Source organism: Mesoplodon mirus (assembly GCF_964341445.2).
Source record: "Mesoplodon mirus genome assembly, chromosome: 8".
In the NCBI taxonomy this organism is placed as follows: domain Eukaryota; kingdom Metazoa; phylum Chordata; class Mammalia; order Artiodactyla; family Ziphiidae; genus Mesoplodon; species Mesoplodon mirus.
Window position 1 is genome coordinate 35275231 of NC_138984.1, and position 21778 is coordinate 35297008.

The 21778-nt window shown below is 38.4% G+C and overlaps 2 protein-coding genes across 4 annotated transcripts in view; one reads left to right on the forward strand and one right to left on the reverse strand.

The window, feature by feature from the left end:
• ORC2 (origin recognition complex subunit 2) overlaps positions 1-11351 on the forward strand; it is a 51183-nt gene extending 39832 nt beyond the window's left edge. For all 3 annotated transcript variants that reach the window (XM_082630245.1, XM_082630247.1, XM_082630246.1), the window contains 6 exons: positions 1038-1134; positions 3286-3432; positions 4037-4208; positions 6536-6597; positions 7656-7774; positions 10152-11351. In XM_082630245.1, the coding sequence (XP_082486371.1) occupies positions 1038-1134; positions 3286-3432; positions 4037-4208; positions 6536-6597; positions 7656-7774; positions 10152-10238 (684 nt within the window). In that variant the 3' untranslated portion in view covers positions 10239-11351. The remainder of the gene's footprint in view (positions 1-1037; positions 1135-3285; positions 3433-4036; positions 4209-6535; positions 6598-7655; positions 7775-10151) is intronic.
• A 1001-nt stretch (positions 11352-12352) lies between these two features.
• The window catches only part of NIF3L1 (NGG1 interacting factor 3 like 1), a 17576-nt gene continuing 8150 nt past the window's right edge, over positions 12353-21778 (reverse strand). The window contains exons 5-6 of the mRNA XM_082630411.1: positions 20134-20347; positions 12353-16358 (exon numbers count right to left, since the gene is read on the reverse strand). Of these exons, the coding sequence (XP_082486537.1) occupies positions 16174-16358; positions 20134-20347 (399 nt within the window). The 3' untranslated portion in view covers positions 12353-16173. The remainder of the gene's footprint in view (positions 16359-20133; positions 20348-21778) is intronic.

Consider the following 21778-nt stretch of genomic DNA (forward strand, 5'->3'; position numbering starts at 1 on the left):
TAAAAATGTTGAAGGGAACAACATCATATCCCCTGCCAATCCATATCCCCATGTTAATGAGGATGCTATTTCATATTCTGGAGCATTCAGTTTTTGTTTTTATTGTAATAGTTTTCACACTAGTAGGATTGCACAGTGCTTAAGATCATGTGTTTGGACTCAGAGGGTTCTAGCTTTGAATCTCCATCCTTGAATTTCCTATTTGGTAACTGATAATGTATTAAATCTTAGGGAAATGTTAGCTGTGTTTACTACATTGAATACCAACAGTACTTCTCTCAAGGATAGGATTATGGGGGACTTCAATTTTATTATGCTTTTATGTCACTTTAGTGCTCTAAAAATAATAAAAATATAAGAATGGTTTATAGTTCTTTGATCATTTTTACTCCAGATGCTCATATCTCTTCATCATTTGAAAATTAATTTAAACCTTTTGAGTTCTGGATATTAACCAATGTAATATTCCTTTTTAAAAGTGTCCTTAATGTTTGGGTCCTCTTTCATTTGATAAATCTATAGTTTTCTAATACTTCTCATATTGTTAGTTTTTTGTTTTGTTTTGTTTTTACTACCTGCTTATGTTATCTTTACACCTTTGCTATTCTTCCCTGTTTCCTTTTAGCGATAACTTATGCAAAGAAATGAATTAGATGTACTTAAGTACCAGTAGAATTTTTTTTTTTTTTTTGCGGTACGCGGGCCTCTCACTGTCGTGGCCTCTCACGTTGCGGAGCACAGGCTCCAGACGCGCAGGCTCAGCGGCCATGGCTCACGGGCCCAGCCGCTCCGCAGCATGTGGGATCTTCCTGGACCAGGGCACGAACCCATGTCCCCTGCATCGGCAGGTGGACTCTCAACCACTGCGCCACCAGGGAAGCCCTCCAGTAGAATTTTTGAAGTGATTTTTCAGACTTAGTGGGAAATCCAAATTTATTTTTAATTTATTAAAAAAAAGGATGGGTTTGCTAGTTGTATTTATCCTACATGACAGAATAAGTTATAACTGATGTACCTCTTGCACTTTTATGACATAGATCCTGAATTCTATAACAGAAGAAGTCCTTAATCATATGGGTACTTTCCGCAGTGTGCTGGATCAGCTAGACTGGATAATAAACAAATTTAAAGAAGGTAACGTGAAGGAGATGCTCTATAGTTTTAGGGTGAAGCTAAGCGTACTTATTTGTGTACTAGTGTACGTAAAATTGAGGATTGTTTTAATAATGATACTTTTCTCAATGCTGATTTAGATTTTGATTTCTTTAAAATCTTTTTCTGTGAACTTTTTCTGTGAACTTCAACTTACCTAACAGGAAAGAATTACTCCTGCTACCTTGAATTTATATAGCCAAAGCCTCTTTTTTTTCCCCCCAAAACCTTTTATTTCAGGATAATTTTCAAGTTTTGTTTGGCCAGTGTAAAGTGTTTCCAGTTAATTGGTACCTCTATGTCTGATAGTTTTATATTGTTTAATATGTTTATAAAGCATTCTTATCTTTATCCTGAGTAAATATCAATGCATTTGAATAATTTCATATACTAAAGTCTGAGAAATGGGGAAAAAACATTTGTTGTTCTTTTGGTGTGAATGTTTTTGTTATATGAGCATTTCAGAAAATTAAAAATAAAATTATTTAGGGTCGAACAATTGTCATTTAGTCATTGCTTAACAATTAAATGGAGTAATTGGTTATGCTTAATGATTTAATGGATGATTTTGATATTGTTTGTACGCTCAGTAAAATAGGTGCCTGAATCATTTATTATATATATTTATATGTAGTTACTCTATTATATATAATCTGTATTATAATAAATATATATTATATAATCAGTATTATCTAAATATAATTTATATTTATATTAAATAATTTATAATTATATAAATCATGTAAATGTTTTACATAGATATAATATAGATGTTATATAATTATGAATTATATAAATTATAATTGTATATTACATATGTAATATAATTATATGTTTGTTTACATATAATTTAAATACTGACTATGGTGACTTCTAGAATTTGAGGAACTTTGGACTTTCAAAAATGTGTCATCTCAGAATCTTTGTCACTATATTGTCTGTGTTGTCCCTCCATCCCCAGTGGAAGAGAAATGTACTTATTCTCTTTAAAAGGCCATCTTTTGTCATAAATGCCAATGTCCCATTTCTTACCAGCTCCTGAGGGACTTAGCAATGGCTTTTAAACATGTATAGAACTTCTTCCATCTTAAGAAAAATATTTACCTGATTCTACTGCCCTTTCACTCTATTTTATTTCCCTATTTCAATATGATTTGAGAGTTTTTGAAGACATGTCCTGCCTTCTACTTTTTACTTGTTTCCTTCTTAATATCTTGCCTCTGTGCTACCTGAATTGTATGCTTGAAGATCATCTGTAATTTTCTTCATACTAAAAATACTGACCTTGGGCTTCCCTGGTGGCGCAGTGGTTGAGAGTCCGCCTGCCGATGCAGGGGACACAGGTTCGTGCCCTGGTCCAGGAAGATCCCACATGCCACGGAGCGGCTGGGCCCATGAGCCATGGCCGCTGAGCCTGCGCATCCGGAGCCTGTGCTCCACAACGGGAGAGGCCACAACAGTGAGAGGCCTGTGTACCACAAAAAAAGGAAAAAAAAAAAAAAAAAACCACTGACCTTGCCTCACCCTTTGTTTATCTTGATCTCTCCAGTATTTGATGGTGTTGACATCTCCATCATCCAACTTCTTTCTTCACTGACTTTTATGATATTTTACTTCTCTGACCTTCCTCATGCTTTGGGCAATATCCTAAGCCTCTCCCCTTCTTTTGTCTCTTGGCTTTTGTGATAACCAGGGTTTTCTATATTCTCCTTTAATGCTTAATGAGAACTCTTTTTTTTTGGAGGAGGGGACGACTCCCTCCTTTATCCCACCTTGCAATTCAACATGCACAGATTCACCTCCAATCCAATATGTATCTTGCCTTATTTCCTATGCCGTATTAAAACTGGTTTCTTCATGGTCTGATTCAAGTGTTAACCATTCCAGTTAAGTCTCTAACTGCTCCAGTGTCTACTGATTTCCAGTGAATTTCTTTTTTTAAAAAAAACTATAATAATGTCTTGCCTGTTTTATGAGTGACTGACATAGCTTCTCAAATAAATTGCATACCCCTAAGCAATAGTTCTTTTGTCCTGTGCTACTTTGATATATTCTTTAATACAGTCCTTGCATGTGGTAGGGGGCTTCACAAGTACTCACTGAAAATAATAATTGCATCCTCTTTCCTTTTAGAGTCTTCTTTAGAACTCTTTCTTCTTATCCACAATTTGGATAGCCAAATGTTGAGAGGAGACAAAAGCCAGCAGATTATCGGACAGTTGGCATCTTTACGTAATATATACCTTATAGCATCTATTGATCACCTCAATGCTCCTCTCAGTAAGTTAAATATTACTATTTTTCCTTCTTGAGATATCAGTCTTTGAAAATTAATTTTCTTAATGTTGTCACAACATTTTTATTGTTTTTAAGTATGCTTTTCCTTTGTTGTGTGTTTAAAGACATAGTTGCCAAAAATATAGGTGTCCTCAATCTGATTGAGAACATAATTCTTGGAAATAAAAATTTAGATAGTAAAGGGTGTGTTTTACAGCTAAAGTTTCATGAAGGAGAGGAGACCCAACTATTATTTTGGTTTCTTTCTACTCTCCTTTGTGGAATTGCAACATTTATTTTATGCATTTAATTCAGACTTCGTGATAATCCTATAAAATAATGTTAAATTTTAAAAATTTTTAAAAGAATGCCTTGGTAGTGCTAATATATTTTAACTTGTATTTAATATACAAATAAATATTCAGATGTTGATTGACAGTGAAATTAGATTGTGAGGTACTGATTTAGATGGGGAAATAGCAAAAATGAAAATTTTCAGGATTCACTTTTTATTTAATGCTTTCTGTTCTTTCCTAGAGTGGAATCTAGTAACAAGACAATATGAAAATAATTAGTAATTCTTGTTTTCTTTGATCATGTACTCTAGTGTGGGATCATGCAAAGCAGAGTCTTTATAACTGGCTTTGGTATGAAACTACTACATATAGTCATTATACTGAAGAAACCTCCTATGAGAATTCTCTTCTGGTTAAACAATCTGGATCACTACCACTCAGTTCGCTAACCTATGTCTTACGAAGCCTTACCCCTAACGCAAGGTAAGAATGAAAACTATAGTTTCTTTTTCAAAAAACGCTATATATTTTAAGATATGGCATACTAGGTTTTAATGGCGATCCTAAAGTCCTTACTTAGTTTGCAGGATTGAGAGAAATGGTAGTAATAATAGTTGCCAGTACTGGGTTATGCATTAGGTAGACTACTCAGTAGTAATAATAAATAATAATAATAAATATAATAATAAAGCAGGAGTACCAGCATTTTTGTTTTTAATAGATTTTTATGTTTCTGAGTAAGAGCATCTCAGTGTTCATCATAGAGGAAAAAGTAGAATTTTGATGGATTTTACTTAAATTTGATAGTTATTTTTAATTACATATTGAACATTATGATTCAAACACAGGGCCCTTTACATGAAATAGCTCATTTGAACCTCACAGCTCCTCTAAGGTAGATAGTAAAGGGCACAGAGATTTTGATCCAAACCTGCATGGTTCCAAAGCTCATGCTCTTAAATCTTGAACATCTTTGTATAGTGTCTCCAGTGAAGCCCTTCAGCAGCCTAACCAAGAGGCATATCTGAATTAATAAAAGCAATTAATAAAGGTTAAGGAAAGTTGTATACAACATAAGCCAGCAAAAAATAAATTGCATAATTAACCTGTTGAAAAAAGGCGTTTAGTAGCCTCACAGGAGGCCACAGAGAAACGTAAGAGGCAAGTCCTGAGCATTCCTTTCCCAACCACCCCCCTGCCAGTATCTCATACCACAGTGCAGTGCGAAAACTAGGAGACTGACATTGGCATAATCCAGAGAGCTTATTCAGATTTCACCGTTGATATGTGCACCCATTTGTGCATGTGTGTGTGTTTAGGTCTGTGCAGTTTTGTCACGTGTAGCCTTGTGTAACTACCACAATCAAGATACGCAGCTTTATCATCACAAGACTCCCTTGTGATGTTAACCCTCAAATGCTAATTTCAGTGAATTTTATTACTCTATAAAGCTGTTTTTGTACACTTGAAGATTATCATTGCAGTAATAGTGAAATATGTATTAAATGAATATCTAATCAAAATTTTTGATGGAATTGGGAATAGAAAAAGTGTTCATTTAATTTTACTATTATGCTTACTCCTAATGGACTATTGCAAGTTATTACATATAAACTTGGGAATCTATGCAATGTAAATGCTCTAATGCAATTATTTTTTAGTTGGGCATACCTAAATGTCTGTGTGCTAGTCTCCAATGCTTTTTTGGTTCATTCTGTACACTCCAATATAATTTAGTCTTTACTTGGTATGAATGTGATTGATCAAAAAAATCTTCAGCAAAATTCAGCAATGTAGTCAGTGGTAGTACTTAGTTATAAAGTGGTCATTAAGATGATCCAAAATATGCTTATAGAAATTATCTTCTAGACTGTCATAAAAATGAAAATGCAAAAGGTTTTAAATTTTTGCCAAATCCAGGGACTTCTGGGGAACTTAGTTTGTGTAACACTGCTTCCAACCCAATAATTCTACTTGGTACACACTCCTACAGAAACAATCCAAAATATGAAAGAGTATTTATTTACAATTGTATTTAATTTAATAAATTAATATTTTTTATTAATTAAAATTGGACGTAATGTGAACATCCAAAACCAGTAGGGAAATGGTCAGTTTGTGGTACAATAGATGAGCAGAAATTAAAAACTTTAGGAAGAATTTTTAAAGACATGGGAAAATCAATAAGTGAAAAAGAGAGGTATAAAATGGTGTATACCATATGTAAATGCATGAATTTATGTTTTCACACTGCCTTGTTCCACAAAGACTTGAGAAAGCAGCATATGCACGTATGATCTCCACATCAAATATTAGTGGCTGTTATTTTAAGGCTATGGGGTTAATATTTTCCTCTTTAGTTTTATTATATATTCCAAGTTTTCTATAGTGGACCAACCTGTAGTCTAAAAAGAACAAGTTGACCCTGAACAACATGGGGGTCAATCCGTGCCTAACTTACAGTCAGCCCTCCATATCCGCAGTTCCTCTGCATCCGCAGGTTGAACTAACCGGGGGCTGTGTGGTACTGTAGTGTTTACTGTTGAAAAATATCCACGCATAAGTAGACCCATGCAGTTCAAACCCGTGCTGTTCAAGGGTCAGCTGTACTCCTAGATCTTCTTTAAAAGGAAATAAAAAAGCTTCTCCTTTTTAAGTAGACCAGGATATGATGTTCCTTGAGAAAGGAACAGAAGGTAATACAGACAGGCCAGGTGTTTCACACTCTTTGTGTATTTTACTATTAGCTGTTATCTTTGTATGTTAACATTGTGGATTTGAATTCCTGTTTTGTTTTGTTTTTTCCCTAGGGGGATTTTCAGGCTACTAATAAAGTATCAGCTGGATAACCAGGATAACCCTTCTTACATTGGTATCCAATATATATTTTTTAATTTATTTATTTTATTTATTTTATTTTTGGCTGCGTTGGGTCTTTGTTGCTGCGCACAGGTTTTCTCTGGTTGCGGCGAGCGGGGGCTGCTCTTCTATGTGGTGTGCAGGCTTCTCATTGCGGTGGCTTCTCTTGTTGGGAGCACAGGCTCTAGGCGTGTGGGCTTCAGTAGTTATGGCACGTGGGCTCAGTAGTTATGGCTCGTGGGCTCTAGAGTGCAGGCTCAGTAGTTGAGCCGCACGGGCTTAGTTGCTCTGCGGCATGTGGGATCTTCCTGGACCAGGGCTCGAACCCGTGTCCCCTGCATTGGCAGGTGGATTCTTAACCACTGCACCACCAGGGAAGCCCCATGGTATCCAATATTTATGATATTAAATTGTGTGACTTTTTGTTTCATCCCATAAATTCTTTTTTCTAGAATCTAATAATAGCACTGCAGTTTTTCACAGCAGTGAATAAATGGTTTGCTCTGTGATACCGTGTCTGCCATATCGAAAATTTTCAAGCAGCCCTACAGATACACTGCTGAACAGGCTGTTTGCCAGTACAAATTGAAAGACAAATCCAGCTTAATTTTAAAATTTCCTGTGCTACCTATGGATGTGTGTCTACCAACTACATATATTTCATATGCTGGACATCTTAGATTTTCTACCCCTTGAGTGAAATAATGTGTTAAATTTAAACACACATTTTAATAATCATTCAGCTCTCATTTGACTTACTAGTTCCCTCTTTAAAAAAAAGTCAACTTTATTCACGCTGTTTAAAACTGTCCATGGGATTATGTCATATTTGGCCACAGTTGACTGCTTTCAACCAATCAGTTCTCTTTTAAGAATGTAAGCCACAGTACATAACACCTAAGTATTCCCTAGCTTTGCTTCTTCCAGAGATACTTACTTCAACACTTACTGGCTGCTTTGACATACTTTGGTAATAGCACTTTTTTTCTGTGTTCTTCGGCATGGGTATCCACATATGGGGTTATGTCTTAAATACTGACTTTTGTTCACATTATCTTTTGAACTCTCCAGGACTTTCTTTTCAAGACTTTTACCAGCAGTGTCGGGAGGCATTCCTCGTCAATAGTAATCTGACACTTCGGGCCCAATTAACTGAATTTAGGGACCACAAGCTTATAAGAACAAAGAAGGTGAGACTTTGCTGCTGTAGCATTGTGCGCCACGATTAGTGTATCTCATTTACTTAAGGACACGTGTGCCTGATTACGAAACTGAGGTTGCCTGATGGGTCACAAGCATCCATTTAGGCAGTGTGCCGTTTGAGTTCTGTAGACAGAGAGAAGGTGAAAGAACTCTGCTTCAGAGCAGAGAGGCAGACCTATGACTTCTAGTCCAGAGTAACAGGCCATTAGAGATGAGTCAAATAATCCTATTGCCTCCTCCCTCTCTTCCTTCTACCCTATCATTAATCCAGTCTATATTTATTGAGCACTAACTTTATATGAGATATTTCACTAAGCATTAGGATACAGAAGTTAGCAAAAACCTAATATCTTTTCTCATAAAGCTTAAAGCCTAATGGAGGAGATGGACATTTGCCAAATAATCACACACACGTAAAATTTAAGCTGTGGTAAGTCCTGTGACCAGAAGGGACGTGGTTCTGACAGAGTGTATTACAGTAGGTAGACTTGACCTGGTTATGGGCATCAGAAGAGACCACTGAGCTGAGACCTAGGGAGACTAGGAGACGACTAGTCAGAGAGGGAAGGGAAGAGAATTCTAGGCAGGAACAGCATGTAAAGAGGCCCCAGAACAAAAAGGCAGCCAGCATGACACAAATGAGGCTGAAAAGATAGTGATGTAAGGGCTAGACTATGCATGACTTTTAGGCCAAGGAAAGGGTTTTAATCTTTATTCTGAAATAACGGGGAGTCATTTAAAAAATTGTTCTGACAATGGTATGGAGAGTGGAATGGGGCAGGGTAAGATGGGGATTGCCAGAAGTCAAGGCACAGAGACCAGCTAGAAAGGTGTTAGTAGCCTGCGTGAGATGATGGTAATCTGGACTAGGGTAAAGAGAGAAGAGTGGTTGGATTCAAAATTGACAAGAATTGATGATAGACTGGATATGGGAGCCAAGGGAAAGGAAGGTGTTGTCATGAGTGATTCCTGGCTTCTGGCTTGCACAACCAGAGAGATGGTGGGATCATTGGATGAGAAGCTGGAAGAGCAACATTTTGGGGGAGACATAGCATGAGTTCATGGTCTTATATATTTGGACTTACTCTGTTTGAGGTTCTTCTGAGATTTCCGAATAGAGATGTCAGCTAGGCATTTGGATTCCTGGGACAAGATACCAGAGAAAAGATCTGGGCTAGAGATACAAGGTTATGATTCCTACATATTTAAGTTATAACTGAAACCAGGCATTGGTGAGACTATCTAGAGAGAGGACATATAGTGAAATTAGAGGGCCAAGAACTAAGCCTAGCAGTGTGACATCTAACGGCCAAGTAGAAGATAAGCCTGCAGAGGTGAAACAGCCACAGAGCCAAGAAGAAAACTAAGTTGTCACAGAAGCCAAGAAAAGCATGTTTTTTTTTGGTTTTTTGTGGTATGCGGCCCTCTCACTGCTGTGGCCTCTTCCGTTGCGGAGCACAGGCTCCGGATGCGCAGGCTCAGCGGCCATGGCTCACGGGCCCAGCCGCTCCGCGGCATGTGGGATCTTCCCAGACTGGGGCACGAACCTGCGTCCCCTGCATCAGCAGGCGGACTCTCAACCACTGCGCCACCAGGGAAGCCCGAGAAGCATGTTTTAAGAAAGAACGGTCAGGGACTTCCCAGGTGGTCCAGTGGTTTAGACTCCACGCTTCCAACACAGTGGGCACGAGTTTGATCCGTGGTCAAGGAACTAAGATCCCACGTCCCACATGCTGCGTGGTGCAGCCAAAAAAAAAAAGGTCAGCAGTCTCAGGAGCTGCCGAGGGGCCAAAAAGACAAAGACTGAAGATACATAATGAATTTAGGAAACTGGAATTCCTTGGAGGGCTAAGCAAAAGCTCTTCTGGTGACATGATAATGGTGGCAGTAGGTAGGTTGGCCTGGATTGAGTGAAAAGCAAGGAAATAGAGACCACCATTTATAGACAACTTTTCTGGAAAGGTGCCAGGGTTATATGACGGATGGAGAAGAATGAGGAATCTAGTGAGGGTTATTTTAAAATGGGAGATACCCGAACCTATAGCCAATGGGAAGGATCCAGTTGAAAGGGGACTAAAGGAACAGAGAAGTCAGTGGTATAAGATTTTAGAAAGAGCAGGAAGGTGGAAAATAAAATACCCACGTTCTCATCCTTTAGTCTTTTCCACTATAAAGCGGCTTAACTATAAATTCAGTGTATTTAATAGATATATATGCCTGTGTGCCCTCTGGCCTTAAGTTTTATACCTTTATATTTATATAAAATATTAATGAAATCAAATCAATTTTTTGTTTAACCTACAACAGGATTCAAATATATCTCTTACGAATGACTAACATCCAGGGTATTCTTACATCTTTTAGGGAACTGATGGAGTGGAATATTTATTAATTCCTGTTGACAATGGAACATTGACTGATTTCTTGGAGAAGGAAGAAGAGGAATTTTGAAGCTCTCCTGTACTCTTGAATCTTCTGTGGAAGAGTTGTACCCCAGCTGCCATTCCTCTAGTCTAAACTATTGTGTTTACATCCAATATTAGACTCTTTTTCCAATGTGTAAGATTTAAAATTGGGAGGGGGAATGTCATCAATTAGAACCTTGATTATTAGCCTGGCTGGCGTACCATCCTAGTACTATGCAGTGGTCCTCAAGTTGGAGAAAATGTGCCTTTCATTCATTACCTCTCTGGAGACTTCTTGCTGGAAGGAAAAGTGTGCTCAGGGACTATTTGGAGCGGGATGTTTTGAATTCTTTTCTACCAGAGATGATATTCCTAATTTTTCGAGGGCCTTTTAACACTCCTGGAGCTATTTGCACATGTGCTCGTTCCAGAGTGTGGAAGTACACAGACCTTGCAGCATCACGTACGTCGGCTTTATTTGCTTTTCCATGTGTCAGAATTGAAGCGTGTAATAGAGAAGGCAGGTCATCTCCTACTGTTTCTGAGATGGCTTAACAAAAGGTGTAAGATTGGGGGACAGTAGGTAATTCAGCTTTCTCCTTTTGTATTTAGGCTACATGCTGATAGAGGAAGGAGCATGATGCTATTCAGTTGGGAGAGTAGGAAAAACAGAGAGAGTATAGAGGATGTGTGCCCATCCCAGAAGCACATGAACAATAACAGGTCGTGCTGCTCAGGACAGTTAATGTCTATGCCGTCACCTTCATGATGCAAGTTAGAAGCCAGGCTAGAGAAACACAAACCTGAATTTCATCTTAGTTATTTTTTCAAGGCAACAGAAAATAAAAATTTAACTATTCTTGTATATCAACATGTTTTTCTTTTCTTGAATAACATACAGATAACCAGCATATTAATGGCTGGCTTTAAATGAATTTGATTTCTCTATCAAGAAGGCTTAAAATTCACTGTAAGACATTTCCATTTTTTTCTTAAAATGACAATTTCAAACCTCCTAAATACTCAAGCCTGTTTTTCTCTTAGGAAAGAAAAGAAGGCTAATCTTGGCCACTGTAGTCAGCTGATGATAGTCTTCACATACTCCCTGAACTATTTCATACTTGGAAATGAAATTCTTCATTAAAAGAGCACTGTAATATACTGCATCAGCATTTCTCACTCATTTCTCATCTTGTAAACCCCTTTTATGAAAATATTTCCCAAAATGATCAGAATTTTTAAAATCATTTCTTTGTGTCATATAATGAAGTAATTTTATTTTAAATCCATGTATTAAGGGGTTTAGTCTTAAGCATAATTACTAATAAAAATATTTAAATTTATACATGAATAGGATTCTAAAATTTTTTAATTGTACCAAAGGATATTCAATGAAAAGTGATTTTCCTTACCATCCCCTGATCCAGTCCCTTAGGCAGCCATTGACAGCAGTTGAAGCATTCTTCCCGAGGTATTCTATGCACATCTAAGGGTATTTGTCTGTATTTCTCATTTTAAAAACACAAGTGGTGGCATATGATACTTGCTGGTTTGCACCTTGTTTTTGTTTTTTGCTTAATATATTTAGTTTATAATAACTTACAGTATAAAAAAGTATACGAAATCTTTAATGACCTAATGTGCAAACTTTGCATTTGCCCTTAAATATCTACTGGTTTATTTTTATAATTTTTGTGTCTATACTGTTTGCAAGCAGTATGTGTGAATAGTCTTTACTATTAATAAACCAATTTGGATATAACCATTTTTTTTTTCATTTATAGTACTGGGTTTTTTTACTAAAGGTATCTTGAAGTGCTTCAAAAGTTTTATGAGTGCATCTTACAGTTCTGATGGTGATCTTGGCAGAATTATATGTTCTTCATTACCTGTTTCAACATCAGTGTTGCTTAAGCTCTTATCAATTTGATTGCTAAGGCTCCTAACTTCTGCTGTTACTTGCTTCTCGCAAGATTGAACAGACCTGAAACCTTGAAAGACTTTTCTGGCTTCTCTTAATAAAATGGCTATTTTAGGCCAAAAAAGGCACAGGGGATGCAGGATAGTTACACTGTACAAACTTGGCATAATACTGAATTCCTTAGGCAGGGAGTTCTAAACCGGTTCTTGTGATACTCCAGAAACTGAACTTTCTTAGCATCATGTTTGCCATTTTAATATATGAACATGTCATTCATACAAAAGATCAGTAAGTTCAAGGGATGGTGCATAGGTTTTACTTAAAAAAAAATTACTAACAAAACTTTAGAAATGTACAGTTGACCCTTGAACAACACAGGTTCGAATTGTGTGGGTCCACTTAAATGCAGATTTTTTCCAATAGTAAATACTACAGTACTACACAATCCACGGTTGGTTGAACCCATGGATATATAAAGAGACACTGAGCATACACAGGGAGAGCCAACTATAAGTTATACTTGGATTTTTTACTGTGCAGAAGGCCAGCACTCCTAAACCCCACATTGTTTAAGGGTCAACTGTATTATTCCCCCCAACCAATTCAAACCTGGAGCCAGTAGCAAGTTCACAATGTATTTTCCTACATTCTAGGAGGTGAGGTGACTCTTCCAGCTTAGTCCTGAGTAGCTCTCAGATATAACAGGGAGTCACGAGAGTCTGCCTCATCACAGACTGTGTCTCCTAAAAGCCAAGGGATAAACTGTCATGTAAATGACTTTCTCAGGCTTTTTGTAATTATTTGATTTCTCTCCCTTGGGAGAGTCTCCCATACTTTAATTTTTCAAATTGCTGTTAAGCCATGTTAATTCATGTTTGCTGAGAACTTACTAAGTAGAAGGCTCTGTGCCAGGCAGTGGAGAGAATATGAAAGTGTGATGTGAAATATCTAGTTGAGGTTTTAACAGCATTAAAAATTACAGTATCGGGCTTCCCTGGTGGTGCAGTGGTTGAGAGTCCACCTGCTGATGCAGGGGACACGGGTTCGTGCCCCGGTCCGGGAAGATCCCACGTGCCGCGGAGCGGCTGGGCCCGTGAGCCATGGCTGCTGAGTCTGTGCGTCCGGAGCCTGTGCTCCGCAACGGGAAAGGCCACAACAGTGAGAGGCCCGCGTACCGCAAAAAAATAAATAAAAATAAATTTAAAAAGTTACAGTATCCTTAATGTGTTGAATAAAGTAAGTTTGAAATAACTAATGCTATGGAAAATATAACTTTAAGCATGAGTATAACAAAGCTCATCACCAAATTTTCATTATTTTGGCATATATCACTTGGGCCTCAAGTCTTAAGTATTTAGGTCACCTAAATACTTTAGCACCTTTACTTTTGCTTCCCAAAGTGTGGTCCTCAAAATGGCAGCATCAGCATCTCCTGGGAAGTTAAGAAATGCTTGGGCCCTTACTCAGGCATCTGAATCAATCTGCATTTTAACTAAATCTCCAGATGTTCTGGTACACATTAAAAGTTTGAAAAGCAATGATATATACAAGTAAGCAATCAACATGTTAAAGTTAACAGTTCAGAAAATTTGACAGCTGAAAGTAAATAATCTTGAGTGGTACTTTATTTTTTAAAAACTGCACAGGAAGAAAAATAAAAAATAAATCCTGCATAGGATGTGTTTGGGGGTATTTTTAATTATTTAGAAATGCTAGCACGCCAATAAAGAAACTGGATTTAACATAAAATTACTTCCTTCAGATCCTTACTGCCGTCGTCAGTCAGTTACAGATGAAATCACATCACACCTTGAGTGTGCTATAAAGAAAGGAGGGTTTAAAACGAGCTGCTGGCCTCAGTTGATTTCTTCATCATCACCTCTGACCATACCTCCCCTGCGTTGTGCTCTCCACCATGACAATAATTACTTGGGTTTTTCAATGTGCTGTGCTGTTTCTCTACTTAGTGCACTTGTTCAAGCTGTCCCTCTTGACTGAACTCTACCCCCTTTTCCCAGAAGACCTTCCCTATAAACCCTATGCATATCTTTATCATAGTTACTTAAGAGTTTATTGTAACCGTCATCCAAATTTCTGTCCTATCCTCCCCACATCTCTATGGGCCCAGCACACAGAAAGCGAACAATGAATGAATGAATGAAGTAAATACCAGTAAGACAGTCTCTCAAAGCTGCTATCATCTCATTCTCTCTACTTTGACAAAGCTGACCATCTCATTGAAGCCTTCTACTTGGCTTCTGACACTTAGCTGTTCTCCCACCTTTCTTGGTGGATCCTCCAACTCTAACTGGGGGGCATTTCATAAGGCTCACTCCTGCTGGTTATTTCTGTAGTGAATCAGTATTACAGATGAACCACCAAGAATATAAGTTAGGATCCCAAAGCCTCCAGGAGAAAAAAGATTGGTAGGAAAAGGATCCTACAAAGGAAATATAAAATTCTATGCTTCTCATCTTAGACAAATAGTATTTTAAAAGATTTGCTTTTGCCATTACCATAGTAACATGCTCAGTGGAGAAATTGGAAATACATATAAAAGCATTAAAAAGAAAAAACGGGGACTTCCCTGGTGGCGCAGTGGTTAAGAACCTGCCTGCCAATGAAGGGGACATGGGTTTGATCCCTGGTCCGGGAAGATCCCACATTCCGCGGAGCAACTAAGCTCGTGTGCCAAAACTACCGAAGCCTGCGTGCCTAAAGCCCGTGCTCCGCAACTAAAGAGGCCACTGAAATTAGAAGACCACACACCACTACGAAGAGTAGCCCCCGCTCGCCGCAACTAGAGAAAGCCCATGCGCAGCAATGAAGACCCAACGCAGCCAAAAAAAAAAAAAAAAAAATTAAAAAAAACACCTCTCATCATACTCCCCAGAGAAAATCACAGTTAAAATGGTTTTTTTTTTCCCTTCAGTATTTCTTCCATACCTCTTATATCAGTTTTGTCATCAATGTATTTGATTAAGATACACTGTAGTTAAGCACACAGGCTCTGGAGCCAGACTGTCTGAGTTTGTGTCCTAACTAACTCCATCACTTCCTAGCTACGTGGCCTTGGGCAAACTACTTAACCTCTGTTTCAGTTTCCTCATCTGTAAAATGGGAGTAACAATACTTATATGCTTGTTTATAAAGGATTGAAAGTGTTTATAAAGCACCTAGAAGAGTGCCTGGCACAAAATTAATACTGTATAAGTACTCACTAACATTATTTTGAAAGTTAACCATCTTTATATTGAATACATTACTAATAAAATTATAGGTGAGTTACCTAAAAAGCAATAAAGCAATAATTACATGAATAATGATCACGTATATTTAAAACAAAAAGCAAAACTCATCCTGAGGGACTTCCCTGGAGGTCCAGTGGTTAAGACTCCGTGCTTCCACTGCAGGGGGCACTGGTTTGATCCCTGGTCAGGGAACTAAGATCCTGCATGCAGCACAGCATGGCCAAAAAAAACACAAAAAACAAAACTCATCCTGATAAATCTCATCCTGATTCTGAAATTTAGGTGGGAGATTAGTGATCTAGGAACAGAAACGTATAGACAGACCTTATCACCCTCCAGAGGCTACTACCTATATATACGTGTTCTAATCCCAAGTTTTTAAGGTTTATATGTATATATATATATTTTTTTGAAAAGTATATTTTTAAAATAACTAAGGACAGAGAGATATAGAATGATACATCCCATCTATAATTAAGCTAAGGAGATGACTACTTGAGCTATTGATATTTCCCAAGAATGTTAAGTAAACAGGTTTACTCCATCTTTCCTAGAGGTTATAATGAATACATATTATACAATATATTCTTTAATTTGTTCTTTATAATAATTGTTCTTTAATGGTTCTTATATTATTGTTTTTACCTTCTGAGCTACAGAACATCTGGTGAAGAAGATCAAGAAACCAGAAATGATAATGTACCTTCTAAGACATTCTTTCAGAAGGATACCCCACTGATTGATGTTATGCATTTGAGGTGGGAGCCATTCGATTTGTAGATTGTGTCATCTGGTTGTTCCTGCATGCATTATACCACATGAAGAGGGTCCCTGTCTATTTCTGACACGATAATATTAATCTTATTCTCCAAGTAAGCACCCAGCATATCTCGAAGATCAGAAAGAAAGCCTCGTTCAGTGTTGCTGTGTTCACAGAGGATCACATTTATTCCTTGGGAAGCAGCATCTAGAACATCATGATGGGACATCTCACCTGCCAACAAAAGAAAGAACAAATATTTAAATATTAGACACAGAGTCTGAGGAATGCTGAACCATAACAGCAGAAATACCAACTTTGCATTCTGTATGAAGCAAATGTAATGCAGCAGAACTTTACATATAAACCTAGAAAGTTATATGCGTGTTTCTTACATGTCCTCCAATTTAAAAAGAGGTACAGAATTCCAAATTCTTTCTCCTTGGCAGATCCAAGGCAAGTAACCAAATTCACACATCCAACAGTATCTAATACTGCCATAATTAGACCTGTAGGAACACCCATTCAAAATGTTTCCACAATAAAATAAATGACCATTGCTAAGTAAAATGGGGCTTTCAAAAAGTTTCTTTCTTATGTAACTATTAAATAACAAATACCTCACGAAAATCCTAGGCTTACAGCGACGTGAAGCCCATACACTGCAACGAAGAGTAGCCCCCACTCGACGCAACTAGAGAAAGCCCGTGTGCAGCAAGAAAGACCCAACGCATCAATAATAAAATATAAAATGAATAAATAAATCTTAAAGAAAATCCTAAGCTTACTTCCCAGAGACTCCTTTACACTTTGTGAGTACCAAAATTTTCAGCATCAGCCGTAGTCTAATTCATAAGGATGAAATGAACTTAAGGTTATTTCTAAATTAAAAGCAAGGTATTTTCCTTTGACTTAGGCAAAACGCCTAGAAGTTACTGGTGGAAGAGGATCTCATCTTTTGTGAAAAGATTTTGGGAAAACTCAAATGTTTTGAATTTTAAAGAACACCATTTATGAATCTGATGACTTCCAACTTAAAAGCAAAAATATATTATGCACAATTTGGCTTGTTCATAAAAAGCATAATTTTGAAATACATTTAAAAGACATAAAGGCATTAAAAAATGGTTCTTAGAAAAAAAAAGCCCCCCTGCCCAAATCTTCAATTCCCCACACTCCCCCCTACCCAAATATGCATCATTTCATTATAAGGAATAGTTTTTATTCAGGCACCTTTTAAAACATCTTAATCTAAGTAACAGTAGAGAAAAAGTAAAAGGAGAAAAAGACACTAGGGTGGCTCAGTTAGAAGTCATGCTTTAGGAAGGAAAATCTGGCTGCCTGGACTGTTATAAATGCACTGGCTGGAGAAGGCATGGAAGTGGGAAAATCCATAAAGACCCTGCAATAACACCAGAAGACAAAGGAAAGAAAGGCTGGCTCAGGATGGCAGCTATGGGAAAGAAAAAGCAAATCAAAGACAATTTATAATTGCAAGGAGCAATCTCGCCATCTGCTAGTCTCTCTAGGATATTACCCTTTATGACCTAACACATCAAGCTCAAAGGAAGGGTGATGAAAACTGGTATATTGGCTGGGGCTTCCCATCCCTGAAGTTATATTCAAAGTGATGCCTCACAGACCATAGACATCTTAAGTTAGCCAGATAAGAAGATATTTTCTGTTTCCCCAACTAACCAGATAGGAAGGACATTTTAACATTTTGCAACTGTGTGAATTTATCTTATGTACATATTGCTTTATAATAAAAAAACTAATTAAAAAAAGTCATTTATGAAGAAACAGACACTCCAAACTGAGAGATATACAACAAAGCAAATGGCCTACACTCTTCAAAAATGTCAATGCTCTGAAGACAAAGTTTAGAACTATTCCAGAGGTAGTGTGTGATCATGGATTGGATATCAACCTGAAATCATCACAACATGGTCATATAAGAGAATGTCCTTGTTCTTAGGAGATATAATGCTGAGGTATTTAGGGGTAAAAGGTCACCATATCTGCAATTTATTACAAAACAGTTTGGGAGGAAACATGGAAATATATAAATATAGTTATGCATACACAAATATATACACACATATATTGTATGATATGTTACAGAGAGAGAGAGAAAATGTACAAATGTGGCAAAATATAACCATTAGTAATCTAGGTGAAGGGTATACAGGAGTTCATTGTACTATTCTTGCAACTTTTCTATAGTTCTGAAATTCCTTCAAAGTAAAATGTTAAGATTTTAAAATAGAAACACCATGTTGTAAGATATCAAATTGCCTATACACTGAAAGTTTATTTCAATCTGGTATAAATTTGAGGGCTTATAAAAATCTTGCCTCTTTTGAAGGATAGAAAAGAAAACAGGTAGTGGTCACATACATTTTTAGTTGGTTCAAAAAATACATCATGCTTGCTCAGATGCTGCACCTCTATACTTAGGGATGTGACAATGTTTCAAGTGCAGCAGCCTCTGTAAGGGGGTGTGCTAGACAAGGCATGGGTGTGGGTGGCAGGAGAGGCCTTAGTAACGGAGGGCCCCAGAGGTAGCCAAAGGAACGGCCAGGGGCTTAAGACCCTTGAGTCTAGTCCTAGAAGTGGGAAAAGTAATCTTTAACCTCCAGTCTCCTAACCCTCAGGAGGCACAGAGGTAGAAATACTGCTGGTAGCAGCAGTGTACAAAGCGCCTCCAACTCCTTGGAGGAATGATGGGCCAGGTTACCAGTTAGGTATTACCCACAAGGACAGAGTATAAAGCCTGGGAGCCAAACAATTAATGTCCAATAAGAAATGCATACTGTAGGTTAAGAACAAAGTGACAGGAATCGGGAGAGGAAGTCATGACCACCAGGGGCAGGAGCTGGACACTGTCAAGAAAAAGCTTCTCAGGGGAGGTGTCTCTGAGCTTTTACCACTAGAAATTTAAGAAAGGGGCAGGGCTTCCCTGGCGGCGCAGTGGTTGAGAGTGTGCCTGCCAATGCAGGGGACACAGGTTCGTGCCCTGGTCCGGGAAGATCCCACATGCCGCGGAGCGGCTGGGCCTGTGAGCCATGGCCGCTGAGCCTGCACGTCTGGAGGGGCAGAGAAGACATCTTAGCCAGGGAAAACAGCATGTACAAAGGCTGCATGAAAGAGGACGAAACATTTAGGCTTCACCAGGACAGCTGAAGGAGATCACTGAAGGGTTTTTAGTTTGGATAATATTATCCACCATCATATTTGTACTTTTGAAAGTTAGTTTTGTGGGAGTGTGTGGAAGATTAAGATTAGAAGCTTGATGAAGTACTTCAGGTAGAGGATGCCTGGATGGAGATACAGGGAAAAGTTCTAGAAAGATTTTGGAGTTATAACTGATAGAAACTGATGATTGTCTTTAGGGCTGAGTAAGAGGAACCATTTTCTACCTAAGACGACAAGGTAAAAAGTGTCCTATTATCTTACATATGAAATCTGAGAGAAATCATGTTTAGGAAGAAGTTAAGTTAAATAAGTGCTGAACATCAGTTTTTTAGATAATCTAATTGTTTAATGATTTTTTTCCCCTCCACAAAGAATATGGTATGTTCCCAATTTTGGCACAGTCCCTATTTATTTCAGGTTCAAATAACAGATCCATCTATATGTCAGATGCTGTCCTAAAGCCTGCTATTATTAGATCCATCTATATGTCAGATGATGTCCTAAAATATGCTTTTTTTTTTTTTTTTTTTTTTGCGGTACGCGGGCCTCTCACTGTTGTGGCCTCTCCCGTTGCAGAGCACAGGCTCCGGACGTGCAGGCTCAGCGGCCATGGCTCACGGGCCCAGCTGCTCCGTGGCATGTGGGATCCTCCCGGACCGGGGCACGAACCCGTGTCCCCTGCATCGGCAGGTGGACTCTCAACCACTGCGCCACCAGGGAAGCCCTATGCTATTTCTTAACTTGAAAAAAAATAAATCAAGGTAGGGAAGGGATGCACAAGGGTAGAAAAAAGATCCAAAGGCTGTCCTACCTGTGAGGTAGAGGTCGGCCTCTGTTCCCTGAAGGACGCTGCTCCCAGAACCAGCGCACACGGCCACGACTTTGACTGGGGACTCTTCCAGATAAAGGAAACAAGAAGCCACTACTTTATAATTCCCCTTCATTTTAATATTATAATTTATACCAAGAATCCTAAATGTAATGCAGATTTCACTCCTAGTCTCATCACCAGTATGTGAATTTTGCTTACCAAGTTTTAAAAAATAATAAAACACATCTTCACATAGGCAAACAGACTATTCCCTGGCATTGCAGAGCTAACCCAAGGCAGCATTATTATTCCTTCAGACGTATGTTGCTGCAGAAGCCCATATGAGGGACCCCTGAATAGGATCAACCACTATTAGCACTAGGCTTTGGGCTTCACTGCAATGCTGCTCAGTAAAGCAACCTCACCCGGATCTCCAGGTAACAGTGAGAAGTAAGCAGGTAACTCTCTGTTCCCAGGTAAGGAAGCTAAGGAACTAAAAGGGCTAGTTAGAGGATGCTATGAATGGATTTGACACACATTTTGTTTTAATATCGTATTTATCCTGAAAGAGCATCCTCTGAAGAGTGAAATACAGAATGTTTCAAGCCAAAATCTAATAAGTGTTTAGCACTTAGGTTTCTAGAATAGACACTTCATTAGCGGTATTTCACAAGAGTGGCACTGGAGCTGGTCAGAAGTCCAATCCCATCTCTGCCACCAACCCTTTTTGGAAACAAACACTCATGAGTTGTTTGATCCAGCTGTGGACTTTGGATAAGTTTCTCGCCAAACCTCAATTTTTTTCACCTATACAATGGGAATAATAACACTTCCCAGACAGCTAACGTCAGCTAGCGTTTACTGCACTTAATGTGTGCCAGTCACATGAATTATACCACCACCTCGATGAGTTAGGTTTTATTATTTCTGCAGTTTTTACAGACGAGGCTACCAGGACACAGGGGGTTAAGTAGCCTGTCAAAGTCATGCAGCAGACAGGACAAATGTGAACCCAAGGCGTTCAGATTCCACACTCAGAACACCTGCGCTCCACTCGCCGCCTTCACGGTGGGAACTCACACACTCAGGACACCAGGTACAGTGCTAGGCTCACTGCAGGGGTCCAACAAATGTTCTGCCCGTTGCTCTTGTTACCCAAAATACTGGGGAAAGCCAAGAGAAAAGGCAGTGGCTACAAAACTCAGAAACCGCACTGGATCACATCACTTAGCACTACCTCACTATAAAATATTGCCAGTATTGTAAAATTTAAGATTCGTATTGTAACTGGAGCAATCACAATTTCCAGCTTTCTTCCTGGACATTGGTAGGACTGCACTTCATGCTCTCCCTGGGTTGAATAATTCTGGACAGTGAGTTGAACAGAGTACGTATGTCCAGACTAGAATGTTTACCTGGTGGTTTGAAACCCTCCCTCTGCAACGGCAACCAGTCTACAAGGAGCAAACTTCCCCCACCGATTTGAGATGAACGCGGAGTGTGCCTGAGAAATAAATCTTGTTTAGGCCAATGAGATGTATACCACAGTATAACCTCAACCACCCTGATCGATAAAGTAAAGCAGTCATCTCCTGTGAGCTGCTAACACGTTGCTATCATCTGTACTGACACAGCCAAGAGTTTC